This window comes from Leucoraja erinacea, chromosome 8 (genome assembly GCF_028641065.1).
Source record: "Leucoraja erinacea ecotype New England chromosome 8, Leri_hhj_1, whole genome shotgun sequence".
NCBI lineage: Eukaryota > Metazoa > Chordata > Chondrichthyes > Rajiformes > Rajidae > Leucoraja > Leucoraja erinaceus.
In genome coordinates this window covers 57,886,021-57,901,918 of record NC_073384.1, presented here as the reverse complement: position 1 = coordinate 57,901,918, position 15,898 = coordinate 57,886,021, and the positions used below count along the sequence as shown (strand labels likewise).

General features: G+C 38.4%; 1 protein-coding gene across 4 annotated transcripts in view; it reads left to right on the top strand.

Moving 5' to 3' along the window:
- Nucleotides 1-92: 92 nt before the first annotated feature.
- The window catches only part of LOC129699735 (putative deoxyribonuclease TATDN3), a 33,836-nt gene continuing 18,030 nt past the window's right edge, over nucleotides 93-15,898 (top strand). For all 4 annotated transcript variants that reach the window (XM_055639770.1, XM_055639768.1, XM_055639767.1 and 1 more), the window contains exons 1-5: nucleotides 93-314; nucleotides 6,945-6,977; nucleotides 7,705-7,778; nucleotides 11,119-11,203; nucleotides 14,888-14,950. In XM_055639770.1, coding sequence (XP_055495745.1) covers nucleotides 261-314; nucleotides 6,945-6,977; nucleotides 7,705-7,778; nucleotides 11,119-11,203; nucleotides 14,888-14,950 — 309 coding nt within the window. In that variant the 5' untranslated portion in view covers nucleotides 93-260. The remainder of the gene's footprint in view (nucleotides 315-6,944; nucleotides 6,978-7,704; nucleotides 7,779-11,118; nucleotides 11,204-14,887; nucleotides 14,951-15,898) is intronic.

The window sequence follows — 15,898 nt, the reverse complement described above, 5'->3', positions numbered from 1 at the left end:
GGACCATCCCGGGGAGAAACACCAGGCCGAGCACCAGTTCCACCGGAACTGTAGTCCGCAAACGTCGCGGGGGGAATATATATATATATATTATATATCCGCAATTAAATCATTATTAGAGTTCGACTTGGTATTGTTCGAGGGATGTAAATCAAAATTTTCTATTTTCGGAAGATTTTAAAGTACAGGGTGGAGACAGCCAAATCCCAGAGGGAAGCTGCGTTTTGCCAACAGGTGCAACCTGCTGTGGTCCGGGCGGCATGAGCGGGTTTATCGACTGTCACTGTCACTTGGCGGCGCAGGATTTTCAAACAGTAAGAACTCGGGTTCCGGGCCGTCCTATTCACAGCAAAAGCAAATGCCCTCTTAAAATGTGAAATGTTACAGTGTAGTATATCAGCTTTGCGCTTCCTGGCGGAGATTCACCATCCCTGGCCTTTGTTGGAGAAAGGGTTCCGGGCTGATCCTGTTTACGGACATGATTTTGCATTGATGGAAGGAAAACAAAAATGTCAATGTTCTCATTAACAATTACAGTATTAAAACAAAAGTTTGCAATCTTCTCGGGAAGGGCCCCAGCAATGAGGATAATTGACTTCTAGAGCGGAGGATGTGCATTAATTCCTTTAACATGGGCACTTCCACAAATTCTTGACGAAGGGCTTGGTCCAATAGGAAGAATTCCAAGAGATTTGAAAACTAGACAGGACTGCATGAAGTTGCTCGCACAGCCACTTATTTCCCCCCAAGTATTATGACCTGAATTTGACATTCACTATACCAAGCAACTCACTTCATTCACTTACAATATTGCAACATCACTAATGTTTCATACCCCAATATTCAATCAGGTGAAGCAGCGATTCACCTGCACTTCTTCCAGTCTCATCTACTGCGTTCAGTGTTTACAATGCTGCAAACTCTACATTGAAGAAACCAAACAGATTTGTGCAGCGCCTGCATTCAGTTCAAAGATGTGACCCTAAGCTTCTGGCTGCCTCACTTTTAATTTACCATCCGTCTTCAACTTTGACCTCTCTGTACATGACCTCCAGCACTGTGAAAAGAGATCCAACATAAGGTTGAGGAAAACAGTTATTTTTAAGGGTTGGGACTCTTGCTTCAAACTGATTGATTCAGTCCTGACCCAAACCAACCCGAAATGTCACTTATTCATGCTCTGCATAGATGCTGCTTGTCCCGCCGAGTAAACCAGCATCTACAGTTTCTTATTTCTACTTTTTTTAAATATGGGCATGTTGCAGCCTGTAGGACTCAATATTGAAATCTGTAACTTTAGATAACAATCTGTCTTTTTGTTTGTATCAGAACTGTCTGTTGTGCTTGGCATTTCTCTCCCATTCCCTCTGTTTTTCTATCATTTGTATATTCTGGCCTGCTCAGAGCTTCACAGTGGGCCAGTCTATACAACATCACTAAGACTTCATCACATTACCAACACATCGCACAGAGAAGAACCTTAACTGTCCATTCTGTGGCTACACCGTTTCACCCTACTGCCAGAGTCCCCTCTGTTTCACCCATCACCATTCCCCATCTTCAGCTGCTTGGGCCAACTTATTTTTCTTCTTACTCAGTTCTGATAAAGGGTCTTCAACTGAAACAATAACTGTTTTCCCATTTCATAGTTGCTACTTTATTGACGAGTTCTCCCAGCATTTGTGTTTTTGGTTCAGATTTCCAGCATGTTTAGGTAATCACACTTGAAGGTGAAGGAAACAAATAATTGTCAGAGCTGCTGCCAAGGAGACCCAAGAGACTGCAGATGCTGGAACTTTGTGCAAAAAAAACAAAGTGCTGGAGGAACTCAGCATGTGTGGAGGGGAAATGGGCAGATGACGTTTTGGGTTGGGACTGTTCAGACTGATAGTGGGGGGGACCTAGAATAGAGAGGTAGGGTTGGGGCAAAGCCTGGCAAGTGTTGGGGAGCATACAGGTGAAGTGGGGATGATTGGTAAATGGATGGAGATAATGACAAAGGCTGGAGGTGAAAGGAGACAAAAGGGTGTTCATATAAGGAAAGAAAATGAGTGAAATTAAAGCATTTGGAGAGATATGAGTAGAAAGGGGGCAAGGAAAAGGGGATATGACTATATAGGGACAGAGGGGAAAGAGAGGTTATGAAAGGGAAATGAGGAACTGGGAGGGGTGGGAAATGCATGTAAGGAGGAGGGGTAAGGAATAGGGTGATGGGTGGTGGTAGAAATGTGTGTGCACGGAGAGTAGGGAGGTACTACTTTAATTTGGACAATTCAGTGTTCACTGTTTGGTTTTAAGCTACCCAAGTGGAATCTAAGGTGCTGTTCTTCTAGTTTGCATGTGGCCTCACTCTGGAAGTGGAGGAGGCCAAGGACAAGAAGGTCTGAATGGGAAGGGGAGTTAAAATGATTTACAACCAAGAACTGTTGCAGGCCTTGGCACTATCGCTACCCATCTGTCCATCCCCTCCCTTCACCTGTATCCACCTAGCACTTGCCAGGCTTTACCCCAGCTATACCTTTCTTTTACAACTTTCTTCCACTATCAGACTGAAGAAGGGTCCTGGCCTGAAATGTCGTCTCTCCATTTCCCTCCACAGATGCTCTCTGACCCGCTGAGTTCTTCCGGTACTTTGTTTATTTGCTGCTGCTAACGAGTGTGGCCTCATTATGCTGTAAATGACTCTAGATCCCAAGACCAGTTCAAAACTGGTCGCAGGTGCTGATCAATCTGTGGACACACAATGGATTGGTGCTAAAGATGGCGACATTTTCCATGCACTAAGGTAGACAAAAATGCTGGAGAAACTCAGCGGGTGAGGCAACATCTATGGAGCGAAGGAATAAGTGACGTTTTAGGTTGAGACCATTCTTCAATGCACTAGATGACTTTGGCTACACTAACTTGCTGCCTGGAATTGAATACCCATGCATACTCTACCACAGACTGATACACAGATATGTTCCCCACATTCTCTTCTGCATCCTTCTGCAAAAGAAGTTCTCCCTAATCCTCCTCCTCTCAGTCGCATTTTCATAGCTCTCACCTTCAAATCAGCCTACCCCTATCCAATCCCTCCAAGATAACCTAAACAATGAAACTTCTCTTAAAGGTTTTAGAATTTTTAAGAAAAAATATCAAACATTTTTTAAATCAGTGCCTTAACCTGATAATAGCTTAAAAGATAAATTTGGTAGCTGGTTGTACCTTTGAGACATTTAGACCAGAAAACTCAAGACGTTTGTGAGGCCACATTTAAAGTATTGTGTTCAGTTCTGGGCACCAAGTTATAAGAAAGATGTTGTCAAGCTGGAAAGGGTACAGAGAAGATTTACAGGATATTGCCAGGGCTAGTCTCAGGTTGAGTAAACTGGGATTCTATTCCTTAGAGCGCAGGAGGATGAGGATCTTATTGAGGTAAAACATCATGAGAGGAATAGATCGGGTAGATGCACAGAGTCTCTTTGCCCAGAGTAGGTGAATCAAGGACTAGAGGACATAGGTTTAAGGTGAAGTGGAAAAGATTTAATAGGAATCTGAGGGTTAACTTTTTCACATAAAGGGTGGTGGATGTATGGAACAAGCTGCCAGAGGAGGTAGTTGAGGCAGGGACTATCCCAACATTTTAGAAACAGTTAGCCAGGTACATAGATAGGACGGGTTTGGAGGGATATGGACCAAATATGGACAGTTGTGACTAGTGTAGCTGGGACATGTTGGCTGGTGTGGGTAAGTCAGGCCGAAGGGCCTGTTTCCACACTGTATCGCTCTGTGACTATTTTATGCCCAAATTTTGAAGCATATTTGACAGATTGAACTCATTACACGAGAAATAATAATGAACTACTAATTACTAGCTATTGATTAAAATCCAGAGATCATTGGTGAATATTGCATGGAGGTGTTTGTAGAATCAGGGTTACGTGTGAATATTTGCACAATGTATAGCATGATGACTATATAGTAAACCCTCATTATATCGGACCATAAGCGGTTGAATGGTGTCCGTTATTGCCGAGTGTCTGTCATAACCGAGTAAGGGATAATTGAGTAATAATCATTTGTATATGTAGTTCCAAACAAAGAACTGCAGATGTTGGTTAATATAAAAAAGGACACAAAGTGCTGGATTAACTCAGCAGGCCAGGCAGCATCTCTGGAAAACATGGCTAGATGATATTTCGGGTCAAGACCCTACTTCAGACTCTCGGTCTAGAACTGGGCCTGGAATCGAGGTGGGTTGAGGCCAGGAATGTTGGAGTAATTGTAGTCAGTGGCGATGGTAGCGATACTGGGACAACATAGTCCAAATTTCCTTGTGAGTACAAGGAACCTTGTGAGTAACTGATGTGGAAATTACATCAAAGGCATGTGTGCTTGACCATGTCTGGTTGACTTTCAGGAGTGAAAAGATCTGGTCAGTGTAACTTTTTACTTTAATCCTCATTTCCAAATGCTAGAACACTAGAGGGCATCATTGGCACATATTCTTGTGGCTAATCAAGATTTGAATGATAAAGGGCTGTGAGTTTCTTATCATTAATATCTTCCACTAATCGTAACATTTAATTGCTTAAATTGGTCCACAAAGCAATGTACTGTTTGTGTAAAGAAACATTTGTTAATTTTACAGTTTTTCCTACTGCTCCTTTCCCTACAAACCTGAATCCTGAAATTATTATAGACACAAAAAGTTGGAGTAACTCAGCGGGTCAGACAGCATCTCTGGAGAAAAGGAATAGGTGGCGTTTTGGGTTGAGACCCTCTTCAGACAACCCAAAATGTCACCTATTCCTTTTCCCCAGAGATGTTGGCTGACTCGCTGGGTTCAGCTTTTTGTGTCCATCTTCGGTTTAAACCAGCATCTGCAGTTCCTTCCTACACACCCTGAAATTATTATTTCTAGTTTATTTTATTCATCATGTGTTACTTTATTAGGTTTAACTATTTTATATTATTTGCATCATACCACTTTGCTGAAGTCTTATTCATTCTAGATTTTTCACGTGATAATCAGTATTAAATGTTGCTTTTCTCTGCCCTGAATGGGTGGTGCTCCAGGAACCTGGGGCAAACTACAGACATGACCATTCACAGTGTAGACCTTTTGTGTTGGTCTTAATACACACTGATCTTCGTTCTAAAAGACATACTTATCTTTCAAATCATCAATTTGGAATGTTAACCTGAAAGGTTTACAAGACAAGCCAAGCAATTCATTTTAAAACCTCTAAAACCTTGTTAACTATTATTATTTGATTTATACAAAAGAAAATACCATAGATGCTGGAATCTTAAATAAAAGCAGAAAATAAAGGAAATGTTGGGAAATGTAGATGGTCTGCATTTATCAAAATGGCCACTTACCCCATTGAAATTAGAACAATGCCTGGCAGTACTTATGTAATTTTGAATACCCACAGAATAATTTTCACATCAGTTGGCATCTATCCTGGCACTTGTTCACAAACTTCATATTGTGAATAATATTAACTTTGTGCAAAATATTGCATTAATAAATAAAGACAGCAATACATTTATCTACAACATTTTGAAAACTTGGATGTGGTAGAGTGATTTCATGGTGTCTCCTTTTAAACCTACAGCCTGAATAGTGTCATAGAATGCAGTCATTGTAGTCAATTTGGCTTATTCTCACTTCTGAAACAGGATTGTGAGCTCAAGCATCATGATGTTGTGGAGCACATGATCCAGATTACCAATTAAGTACAGTATTTTGAGGGTAGTGTGATTTTTGTTTAAGATGATGCTTTAAATCACGAGGCATAAGTAGTTACACAGGGAAGAAGAACGGAATTGTTTTTGACATCCAAGTATTCTGCCTTCAGTGAAAGATTTACAATAAGTAAATTCATTGGCCTAGAAATTCTGTCAGTTGATATAATGTTTTTATATGCAATGTGAATATTATAATATAAGACAATCAGCAGAAATGGTTAGCTACATTATGTGTTAGTGATGTAATATCATATTACTGAATCAGATCTTCTGTACATTGGATGTGCCCCAGTATGTGGTTTATGGAGGTTATTAGGTATACATAGCAAATGGTGTAACACAAAGGGTTCAGCCTCTCCTGCATTAAAGATCGAACTCTTCTGGCTGGGATTCTGAGGTGTCTAACATCCGCCATCGCTAATGATTGCCATGAACATCACTGCCTTCCTCTCTTTTACAATTCCCTGCCCAATTCCCAGCTAATATCTTCAAATCCTCTGTATTGTCATCCAAATCCCCTTATCATGTCATCTCTGCACCCGCTCTGCCTCCTGTCATCTCCCCAAACAATTTATCTTCCAACAATCATCATCATGAGTGATTTCCTACGCCCCAGTTATCTCCCTATTCATCACCCAAGTCCCTCTGTAACTTACACTTGCATCCCCAGAGCATCTCCACGTTCCTCCTCTTAATCATCTTCTCAAAATTCCAAGAGTCCCACACCATCCCAAATAAACTACTGCCATAATTGATTTCCCCAATACTGCTGTTCTCTTTCTTTCACCTCCACCCTACCAGGAACTCTGTCCTCTGTACTCCAAATCAGGCTCCCAACTGACCAACGTTTAAACATGTATAACCAATTATTTTGTGTGTGTGGCATGGACCATTAGCTGTAAGAAAACAATTTACAGAACTCATACGGAGCAGGGACTCATGCATTGTTAATCTAATGCTTACATTTACATTTTATACAATGTATCGGCCCTTCTTTAATCTATTTATAGTCTGTGGTCCTTGCTAGCTGTCTATAGATATTGACTGATGTTTTCCTCCAAAACAACAGAAGTAAAACATATTTGGTTGTTAACATATGAAGACCGTTGTTATTATTGACATTATTTTATGTTTGATCAACTTTCTTTATTTAAATAACTTTTATGTTGTGGATGCCATTACTGATCTTGTTGCATTTAATTTAGGATATTGATGAAGTGATAGAGGAGTCTAAGAAGGTAAGTCCTAATGTATTTCAATGGATCATTTGTTTGAATAAATAAAATACATAATAACTGAATGTTTGTAAATGACTAAGATTTACTTATTTACACATATGCTTTGAGGAACAAGTAATCCTAAATTGTCATGCCAGTTATTAGAGTTATTGATACGTGTCAGAAATGTTTCTCCCTCTTTCTGGGATCAAAACTTTTTTGCAAAATAAGGTGAAAATTAATTTACATGTACATATATCTGAAAAATGTCCAGGCATATAATAGGTTAATTGACTAATGTAAGTTTGGAGGTGGGTGAATCTGGGTGGAAGGAAAGAGTGTTCTATGAGGAAATTAGAAGAATAGGATTGATGGGATGGTTCCAGCATCCAACATCAGGTTAATGTTCTTTTTTGTGTTTATCTTCATGGGCCAAGTAGCCACCTCCTGTGTCATGAGATAATATAATTTTGTTTCAACACAGAAAACCTGCAAGAGATTAAATTTTTGTTGCATCAGGGTCAACTGCATGTCTCAGCTCAAGTGCAGTTTTCCCCTGTTTCACAGGCTGTCTGTGGTACAATAAGCAATGCAGTAAACTGCCACTCCAGCTGATCTGGAAAAAGTTGAGTTACTGTGTGAGCTGCAATGTTACATTCCTGTTAAATGTTTGGCCTTTTAATTGGAACTGTCCCATATTGGACTGCATGACCCCAGATATTGATGATGTGATTTGTCTTTCTCACAGACTGGAATCCTAGCTCTTGTGGCGGTAGCAGAGCATGCTGGAGAATTTGAAAGACTAATAGAGCTTTCAAACAAGTATGTATGTCATACCTATTACACGTTATTATGTAAAATCTCAAATCTTAACATTGCTCTCATTCAGGGGATAAAAGTACCACGTAATTGGGCACTGAACAACAAAGATCATGCATGTTTCAATCCTTGCGCCATGCCGAGATGGCTTGCACCAACTCAGATTTAGCGATTATCAACATAAAAACATAAGAATCAGAAAACAGAAGTCATCCATGTTGACCCTTACACCAGCTCCACCATCCAATAAAGTTATGACTGATCTTAATCTCAATGTCACATTGCTGTACATAAACCAATGTCCCTTGATCCCTTTTTAATATCTAAAAATTGGGATTCTCTGTCTTGAATATATTTTGACGTAAGGCTGCAGTTCCCCGACTTGTCTTTGCATACCTTCATAAATAAAGACCCAAACATTAAGCATCTTCCAGTCTTCCAGTAATCTGTAAGTTCCATTCAGGTTCCACACCATGGTGACTTGGAAATATATTGCAGAACAATACTAATTGCAGAACATGCATTGGATATCCACATTTCAAAAGAAAATTGCATGGAAATGATTTGAAAGTTTTCTGAAATGTTGCATAGCAGAAATCAATGCATTTTAAAAGAGGAAACCAGTCGATTTCCTGTAACAGACTCAAGTGTTTTAAGCTAATTTAAGAATTTAAGAATTTAAGAATTTTTTTTTCCTGTGGCTAAAAAATCTCTGCCAAGGCCACAGCAATCTTCTCCCCTACCTCTCACAGTGTCTAGGATATACTTGGTCAGGCCTGGGATTTATTCACCTCCTTTGAAATCATGATATGCTTCAAGATATCATTGTTTTCTTCCATGAACTCAGCAGCTTCCAGATCCTTCACAGTAAATTCAGATGAGAATATTGATTGATGTGGCTAGGTTTATAAAGACATAGCTTTCCAGTAATGTCTGTTACAAATACATGTTATTTTCTTTCTTCCAAAATTAATAACAAGTAAACATTTTGGGCTTTAGTTATTTTTGCAGTTCTACCCCAAATTGTGCATATTTTAGAAATCTTTCTAATTGTTACTACATTTCTAATTTCTGATGTTGTATTACCTAACATTGTAATTGCATTTACTTACTTGCTTATGGTACTTACTTTTTATGACAGACTCAAGGTCTAGATAAAAGACAAGACATTACATTGCATACAAAACACAATAAATGGCATACAAAAGCACAGTAAATTACTTACAAAAGCACAATAAATTACATACAAAAGCACAATACATGTTTTAAGATCAAGAATTTTAAAAATCAGTAGCGTACATCGAGACAACTATACCAATGTCTCCACAGCTGGGATTGGTAGCGTGTAGTGCTAAACCTTATGTTTGATAAGGCCAAGATTATTTCATTTCATTTTCAGTAAATTAGTCTGGATTTCTTCAGACAGTTTGTAAAGTATTGCCTCCTGCAGCCACAAACATTTCCCTTGCACTACACCATCTAGGTCTCTTAAGTAATATTCTCATGACATCATTATAAGCTACTTTAAGTCTCTGTAAGTTTGCTTTTCTGTAGTTTGAGCACAGGTGTGCAGTAACATTTAATTGTTTTTTATTAATTTATTATCTTGGTCCTCAGTTCTACCTCAAATTGAATACTTTAGTAGCAGATTCAAGCTCATCTGTTTTGGTGGCACTCATTTTTAACAAGAGTGAACAGGTTATAGAGGATGTGCCAGAACCCAAGCAAACAGGGTAGAGAGGAGAAGAATACTTTGCTAAACAAATGAATTATGTTGGAATGATATGTAGACTTAATTATTTGACGAAAGGGGTCATTGAACCTATCTGGTACAGCCAAATAAAAGCTGTGTTTGCAGGAATGGATCTGAGGCTGGCTATTCTGTGCGGAATGACTTGTTCCTTGACTTTCCAAAATCTTTTCACAATCTAGAAGGCATAAATCTGTGCTGTGATAAAATACACTCCAGTTACCTGGATGTATACAGCTCCAACAATACTTGAAAAGTATTTTGATTGGCACCCAGTCCATCATCCTGAACATTCACCTCGTTCATCATTAGTGGACGAAGCCTGCTGTGTATACCATCTATAAAACGCATTATAGCAATTTGTCAATACTTTGCAGCATCACACAACTCTATTGAATAGGAGGGAAAGAGCAGCAGGGTCTGGGAACATCACCTGTAAGTTCCATTCAGGTTGCACACCATGCTGACTTGGAAATATATTGCTGCTCCTTTGCTGTTGATGGATCGAAGTTCTGCACATCATTTACCCAACAACATTAAAGGAGTATCGTCACCAGAAAGATTGCCATAGTCCAATAAAGCAATTCACTCCACTTTTTTGAAAGCGGCTAGGAATGGATACTAATTGCAGAACATGCATGGGATATCCAGATTTCAAAAGAGAATTACACAGAAATGATTTGAAAGCTTGTTGGAACTTTGCACAACAGAAGTCAGCGCATTTTAAAAGAGGAAACCAGTAACTTTCCTGAAACTGATTTAAATGTCCTCAGCTATTTTTAAATTAAGAAAAACATATTTTTCCTATTATATCTTTCTGGCAATTTTTCATTTTATTCACTTTAAGGACTTCAACTGTAATTTTGTAGGATAGAATGTTCTTTTGATAAAATGAGTGAAAGATCAATTCAGGCATGTTTTCATTTGACCAGCATATAGTTCCATTTGTACATCTGTGGTATTAATTTTTGTTTGGTTGCTTAATTCAACAATGATTATCGTTTGGGACAACATGTTCTAACAATTCTTCCTTGTCTTACTCCACCCTGAGACTGCCCAGGGCATGTTTTGCAAAGTTGCTTAGAAATTCGTGCCATGTACTTTTTCTCAGGCATTGAGTATGCCGCCTATATATTCGTGACTAAACTTGCACAGTATTGAACGGTGTCTGGGAAAATATTTTGACCAGTACAGACATTATGAGATCAACACTGATAATACATCCATTCATGGAATCCTTGATGTTTGACAATTATCTAGGGTCATGTGTTAAAACTTTGCTGGAGAATGGGAATTCTTGTATAGATAAAATATTAATTCTACTTACCTGGCGTTTGACGCCTATGTCAAAGCAGGGGGTCTCTCATGTATCAATTATATTATTAATCATTCTCACTTTATATTGGAAAGGATAGAATTTATTGAGTTGGTATTTGATGGATTTTAAATGCTTTGGCACTGAAAATGTGGAATAACTGCAGATATAATGATAGAACACTACTGAACAGGAAAATAGGAGTCCTTACATGTAATGTTTTTGATTTATGTATGTACCTTATATTTGATAAAATAACTTGAAATAATTCCTTTCAGATATTCTGGGTTTGTGCTACCATGTCTTGGTGTCCATCCCGTACAAGGAAATCCACCACAAGAACAACGTAGTGCCACACTTGAGGTAACACAAAACAAAAATTAGCGACAATTGTCATGATGATAAAACAGGAATGATATGATGGCTATTTTTTTAGTTAAAATTAGTTCACTGCACTTTTTGTATGTATATAATGACATTTGAAGAGACCATGTGGCCTTTTGCATTAATGCCAGCTGTTAAGGGAACAATCGTCTTTGTCCTATTGCACCCCTCTTTATTTCTCTGTTCACATACAACTTCCCTTTTATCGCACATGCCCATTCACTCTATGATTCTTTTTGCCATTAGTCGGCAAAACGGGGTAACTTACAGTGTCTATTTAACAAATCATGTACTAATTCCTCACAAAATATATACAAATTGAGAATGTGGTTTGAGAAACATAGAAACATAGAAATTAGGTGCAGGAGTAGACCATTCGGCCCTTCGAGCCTGCACCGCCATTCAATATGATCATGGCTGATCATCCAACTCAGTATCCCGTACCTGCCTTCTCTCCATACCCTCTGATCCCCTTAGCCACAAGGGCCACATCTAACTCCCTATTAAATATAGCCAATGAACTGGCCTCGACTACCCTCTGTGGCAGAGTTCCAGAGATTCACCACTCTCTGTGTGAAAAAAGTTCTTCTCATCTCGGTTTTAAAGGATTTCCCCCTTATCCTTAAGCTGTGATCCCTTGTCCTGAACTTCCCCAACATCGGGAGCAGTCTTCCTGCATCTAGCCTGTCCAACCCCTTAAGAATTTTGTAAGTTTCTATAAGATCCCCTCTCAATCTCCTAAATTCTAGAGAGTATAAACCAAGTCTATCCAGTCTTTCTTCATAAGACAGTCCTGACATCCCAGGAATCAGTCTGGTGAACCTTCTCTGCACTCCCTCTATGGCAATAATGTCCTTCCTCAGATTTGGAGACCAAAACTGTACGCAACACTCCAGGTGTGGTCTCACCAAGACCCTGTACAACTGCAGTAGAACCTCCCTGCTCCTATACTCAAATCCTTTTGCTATGAAAGCTAACATACCATTCGCTTTCTTCACTGCCTGCTGCACCTGCATGCCTACTTTCAATGACTGGTGTACCATGACACCCAGGTCTCGCTGCATCTCCCCTTTTCCTAGTCGGCCATCATTTAGATAATAGTCTGCTTTCCTGTTTTTGCCACCAAAATGGATAACCTCACATTTATCCACATTATACTGCATCTGCCAATCATTTGCCCATTCACCCAGCCTATCCAAGTCACCTTGCAGTCTCCTAGCATCCTCCTCACAGCTAACACTGCCCCCCAGCTTAGTGTCATCCGCAAATTTGGAGATATTGCCTTCAATTCCCTCATCCAGATCATTAATATATATTGTAAATAGCTGGGGTCCCAGCACTGAGCCTTGCGGTACCCCACTAGTCACTGCCTGCCATTGTGAAAAGGACCCGTTTACTCCTGCTCTTTGCTTCCTGTTTGCCAGCCAGTTCTCTATCCACATCAATACTGAACCCCCAATGCCGTGTGCTTTAAGTTTGTATACTAATCTTTTATGTGGGACCTTGTCGAAAGCCTTCTGGAAGTCCAGATACACCACATCCACTGGTTCTCCCCTATCCACGCTACTAGTTACATCCTCGAAAAATTCTATAAGATTCATCAGACATGATTTACCTTTTGTAAATCCATGCTGACTTTGTCCAATGATTTCACCACTTTCCAAATGTGCTGCTATCCCATCTTTAATAACTGTCTCTAGCAGTTTCCCCACTACCGATGTTAGACTAACTGGTCTGTAATTCCCCGTTTTCTCTCTCCCTCCCTTCTTAAAAAGTGGGGTTACATTTGCTACCCGCCAATCCTCAGGAACTACTCCAGAATCTAAAGAGTTTTGAAAGATTATTACTAATGCATCCACTATTTCTGGAGCTACTGCCAACAGACAAAATGGGTATCAAAAAGGCACTTCTCAGATTCCATATCAGTTAAATAATTAACATATTCTAGAGAACAAATGGTTTTTACTCCGTGAACGAGATAGAGTAGTTTACTTTGTTGTTTAGAATGTTTTATTGAGCAATCTGAAATAGATTGAATTTCACTGCAAAATGTTTGTTGCATTTAATCCATTTAATGCAAATCAAGGCATTGATTTCTAATTTGCCTCGTGTTAATAAAATGTTCATCATCCCACAATTTTTGTTCTAATTATGTTTTGTGCCATTATCTTGTTTCTTATACAGTGTTCTTTCTTTCAAAAACTTGACGTGTAATCTATGTATAATTTGTTTTTGTGTGTTTGGCTACTGTGAGCCTGCTGCAAGCAAGAATTTTCATTGTAGCTGTACCTCATTGTACTTGTACACATGATGATAAACGACTTATTGTGGAAGAGAACCAAACTGCAAGGCTATTGACATGATTGCAGTATTCGGTACAAATAATGAGGTGTTTTGGTGTTACATAATGTTAAATCATGAGGAAAAAGTCCCTGTGATAAGGAATCCAGGATGCTTTTAAATATCTAGTGCCAACAGTGCTATGAGAATTAGAAGAGACCCTTTTTTTGAACAGTCCTTTAATGTACAGAAAGAGACAGTTATCACATTTTTAACATATTAATTTTAAAGTAAAAGTATTTTTCCCACCACTCAGCAGACCTAAGAATTATTAATTTTAGAAATGAATCTCTTGTCCAGAACATAAACAAGCATAAGTGTAATGAAATAACAGAATAATGAAAGGTATAGGTAGAGTGGATGTGGAAAGAATGTTTCCACTGGCGGGAAAGTCTAGGACCAGAGGTCATAGCCTCAGAATGAAAGAGCGCGCTTTTAGAAAGGAGGTGAGGAGGAACTTCATTAGTCAGAGGGTAGTTATTTGGAACTCATTGCCACCGAGGGCTGTGGAGGCCAAGTCAGTGGATATTTTTAAGGCAGAGATGAACAAATTCTTGATTAGAACGGGTGTCAAGGGTTATAGGGAGAAGGCAGGTAAATGGGATTAGGAGGCAGAGATCAGCCATGATTGAATGACGTAGTAGACTCAATGGGCCGAATGGCCTAATTCTACTCCTATAACTTGTGAACCTGTGGAGTACAGTCTTATTTCATTAGCTTGGGAATTGTTCCAGGAGAATTTAATGTCAAATTTAATTTTCTTTTGATATAATTTTTTTCCTTTCTTGTTCTACTTCTGGTGTGAACATAGATTCACCCATTCTAATTAACTTTTCTTAGTTCATACTATGTTTGTTTTTGAATAACTCACTGGTTAAAGAGATGCACTTTTTGTTGGATTCTTAATCTGATGTCCTGTCACTGGCATTAAATGGCATTGCTACTTTGGGTAAAAGATTGGGTAAAGCCTTGCCTCAAGACTTTGGGCAAAAAAAGCCATTGTGTAATCCAAACTTTTGGGACAAATTGCTAATTCCCTGCATCAGCAAAATTAGTAAATTGTGCTCTTACCTTTGGTCACCTATTTAAGCAAAAGTTGACCTCCTCTCCCTATTTGTGAATATATATGAACTCTATAATGTGTTGTGTCCATTTTATTTATTTTTTTAACCTTTTTCTATGGTTTATATGGAAACTTATTATCTATTTTATGTAAAGCACTTTGGTGTCAATGCGAGTTGACTTAAAACGTGCTATATAAATAAAACTTACTTACTTACTTATTTGATTTTTTTTTAAATTAAAGATTTGTTTTTCTTCCAGGATTTGCAGAATGCACTTCCATTGATAGAAAAATATAAGGACTGCTTATTGGCAATTGGAGAGGTAAGGTGCAGTTCAGCATTTTAAAATATTCTAGTGCGCTTCTGAAATGCATTTTTTAATGTTGTGCAGAAAACCCACGGTCATGTTGTATCTGTTTGGAATACATTTACCAAATCATTTTTTTTGCTATGATTATTGTATCTCATTTTTGTTGTTGCATTCACATTATTGTGCATTGTTGCCCACAAAAAATAAAATACCTTGAGGAAGATCTAAAACATTGAAGGTTGATTTTTATATAACAATTTGCATTTATGTTGTATCCCTAAAGTAGTAGATAATTATCTGCAATCTAATGCAGCTTTTCCTGTCCCTGTAAATCTAGTGTTTGATTTTCTTCATAAAATAACATTTGGAAGTGGTGTATTTGTTCAAGAACACGAGGCTTAACTTATGGAAAGTGTCGCATACTTGGACATATTATACTTCTCAAATTTTGCCAGCTTTTGTAATTTTCTCGTGTCATTCTGGGTTTGTTGTACACTAATTTCTGTTTGTATTTAATTTTATTGTGTATTGTGTGTTTTTTTTTAAAATTGTACCGCTGCTGGTAAATTCATTTCACTACACTTATATGTGTATGTGATGAATAAAACTGATTGATTGATTGATTGATTGATTGATTGATTGATTGACATTAATTGATTGCAATGACTAGTTCGTAATTCTATTATCATTGCATGACATGATTCTCAGTATGGTAGAACCTAATGAAATGAACCATGATCTTTTATTGTCTGCCATACCTTCGTGATTTTACTGCATTATTTTTGAAAAATAACATTCAATGCATTTTACAGAATAGGAACAGGCAGTTTGCCTCATGTCGTGCCAGCTTTTGAAATAGCTGCACAATTATAGTTGAGGCAAGAGTGTTTTATTGTCGTATGTCCCAGATAGAACAATTACATTCTTACTTGCTGCAGCAATGGGATGAATTAATCCCAT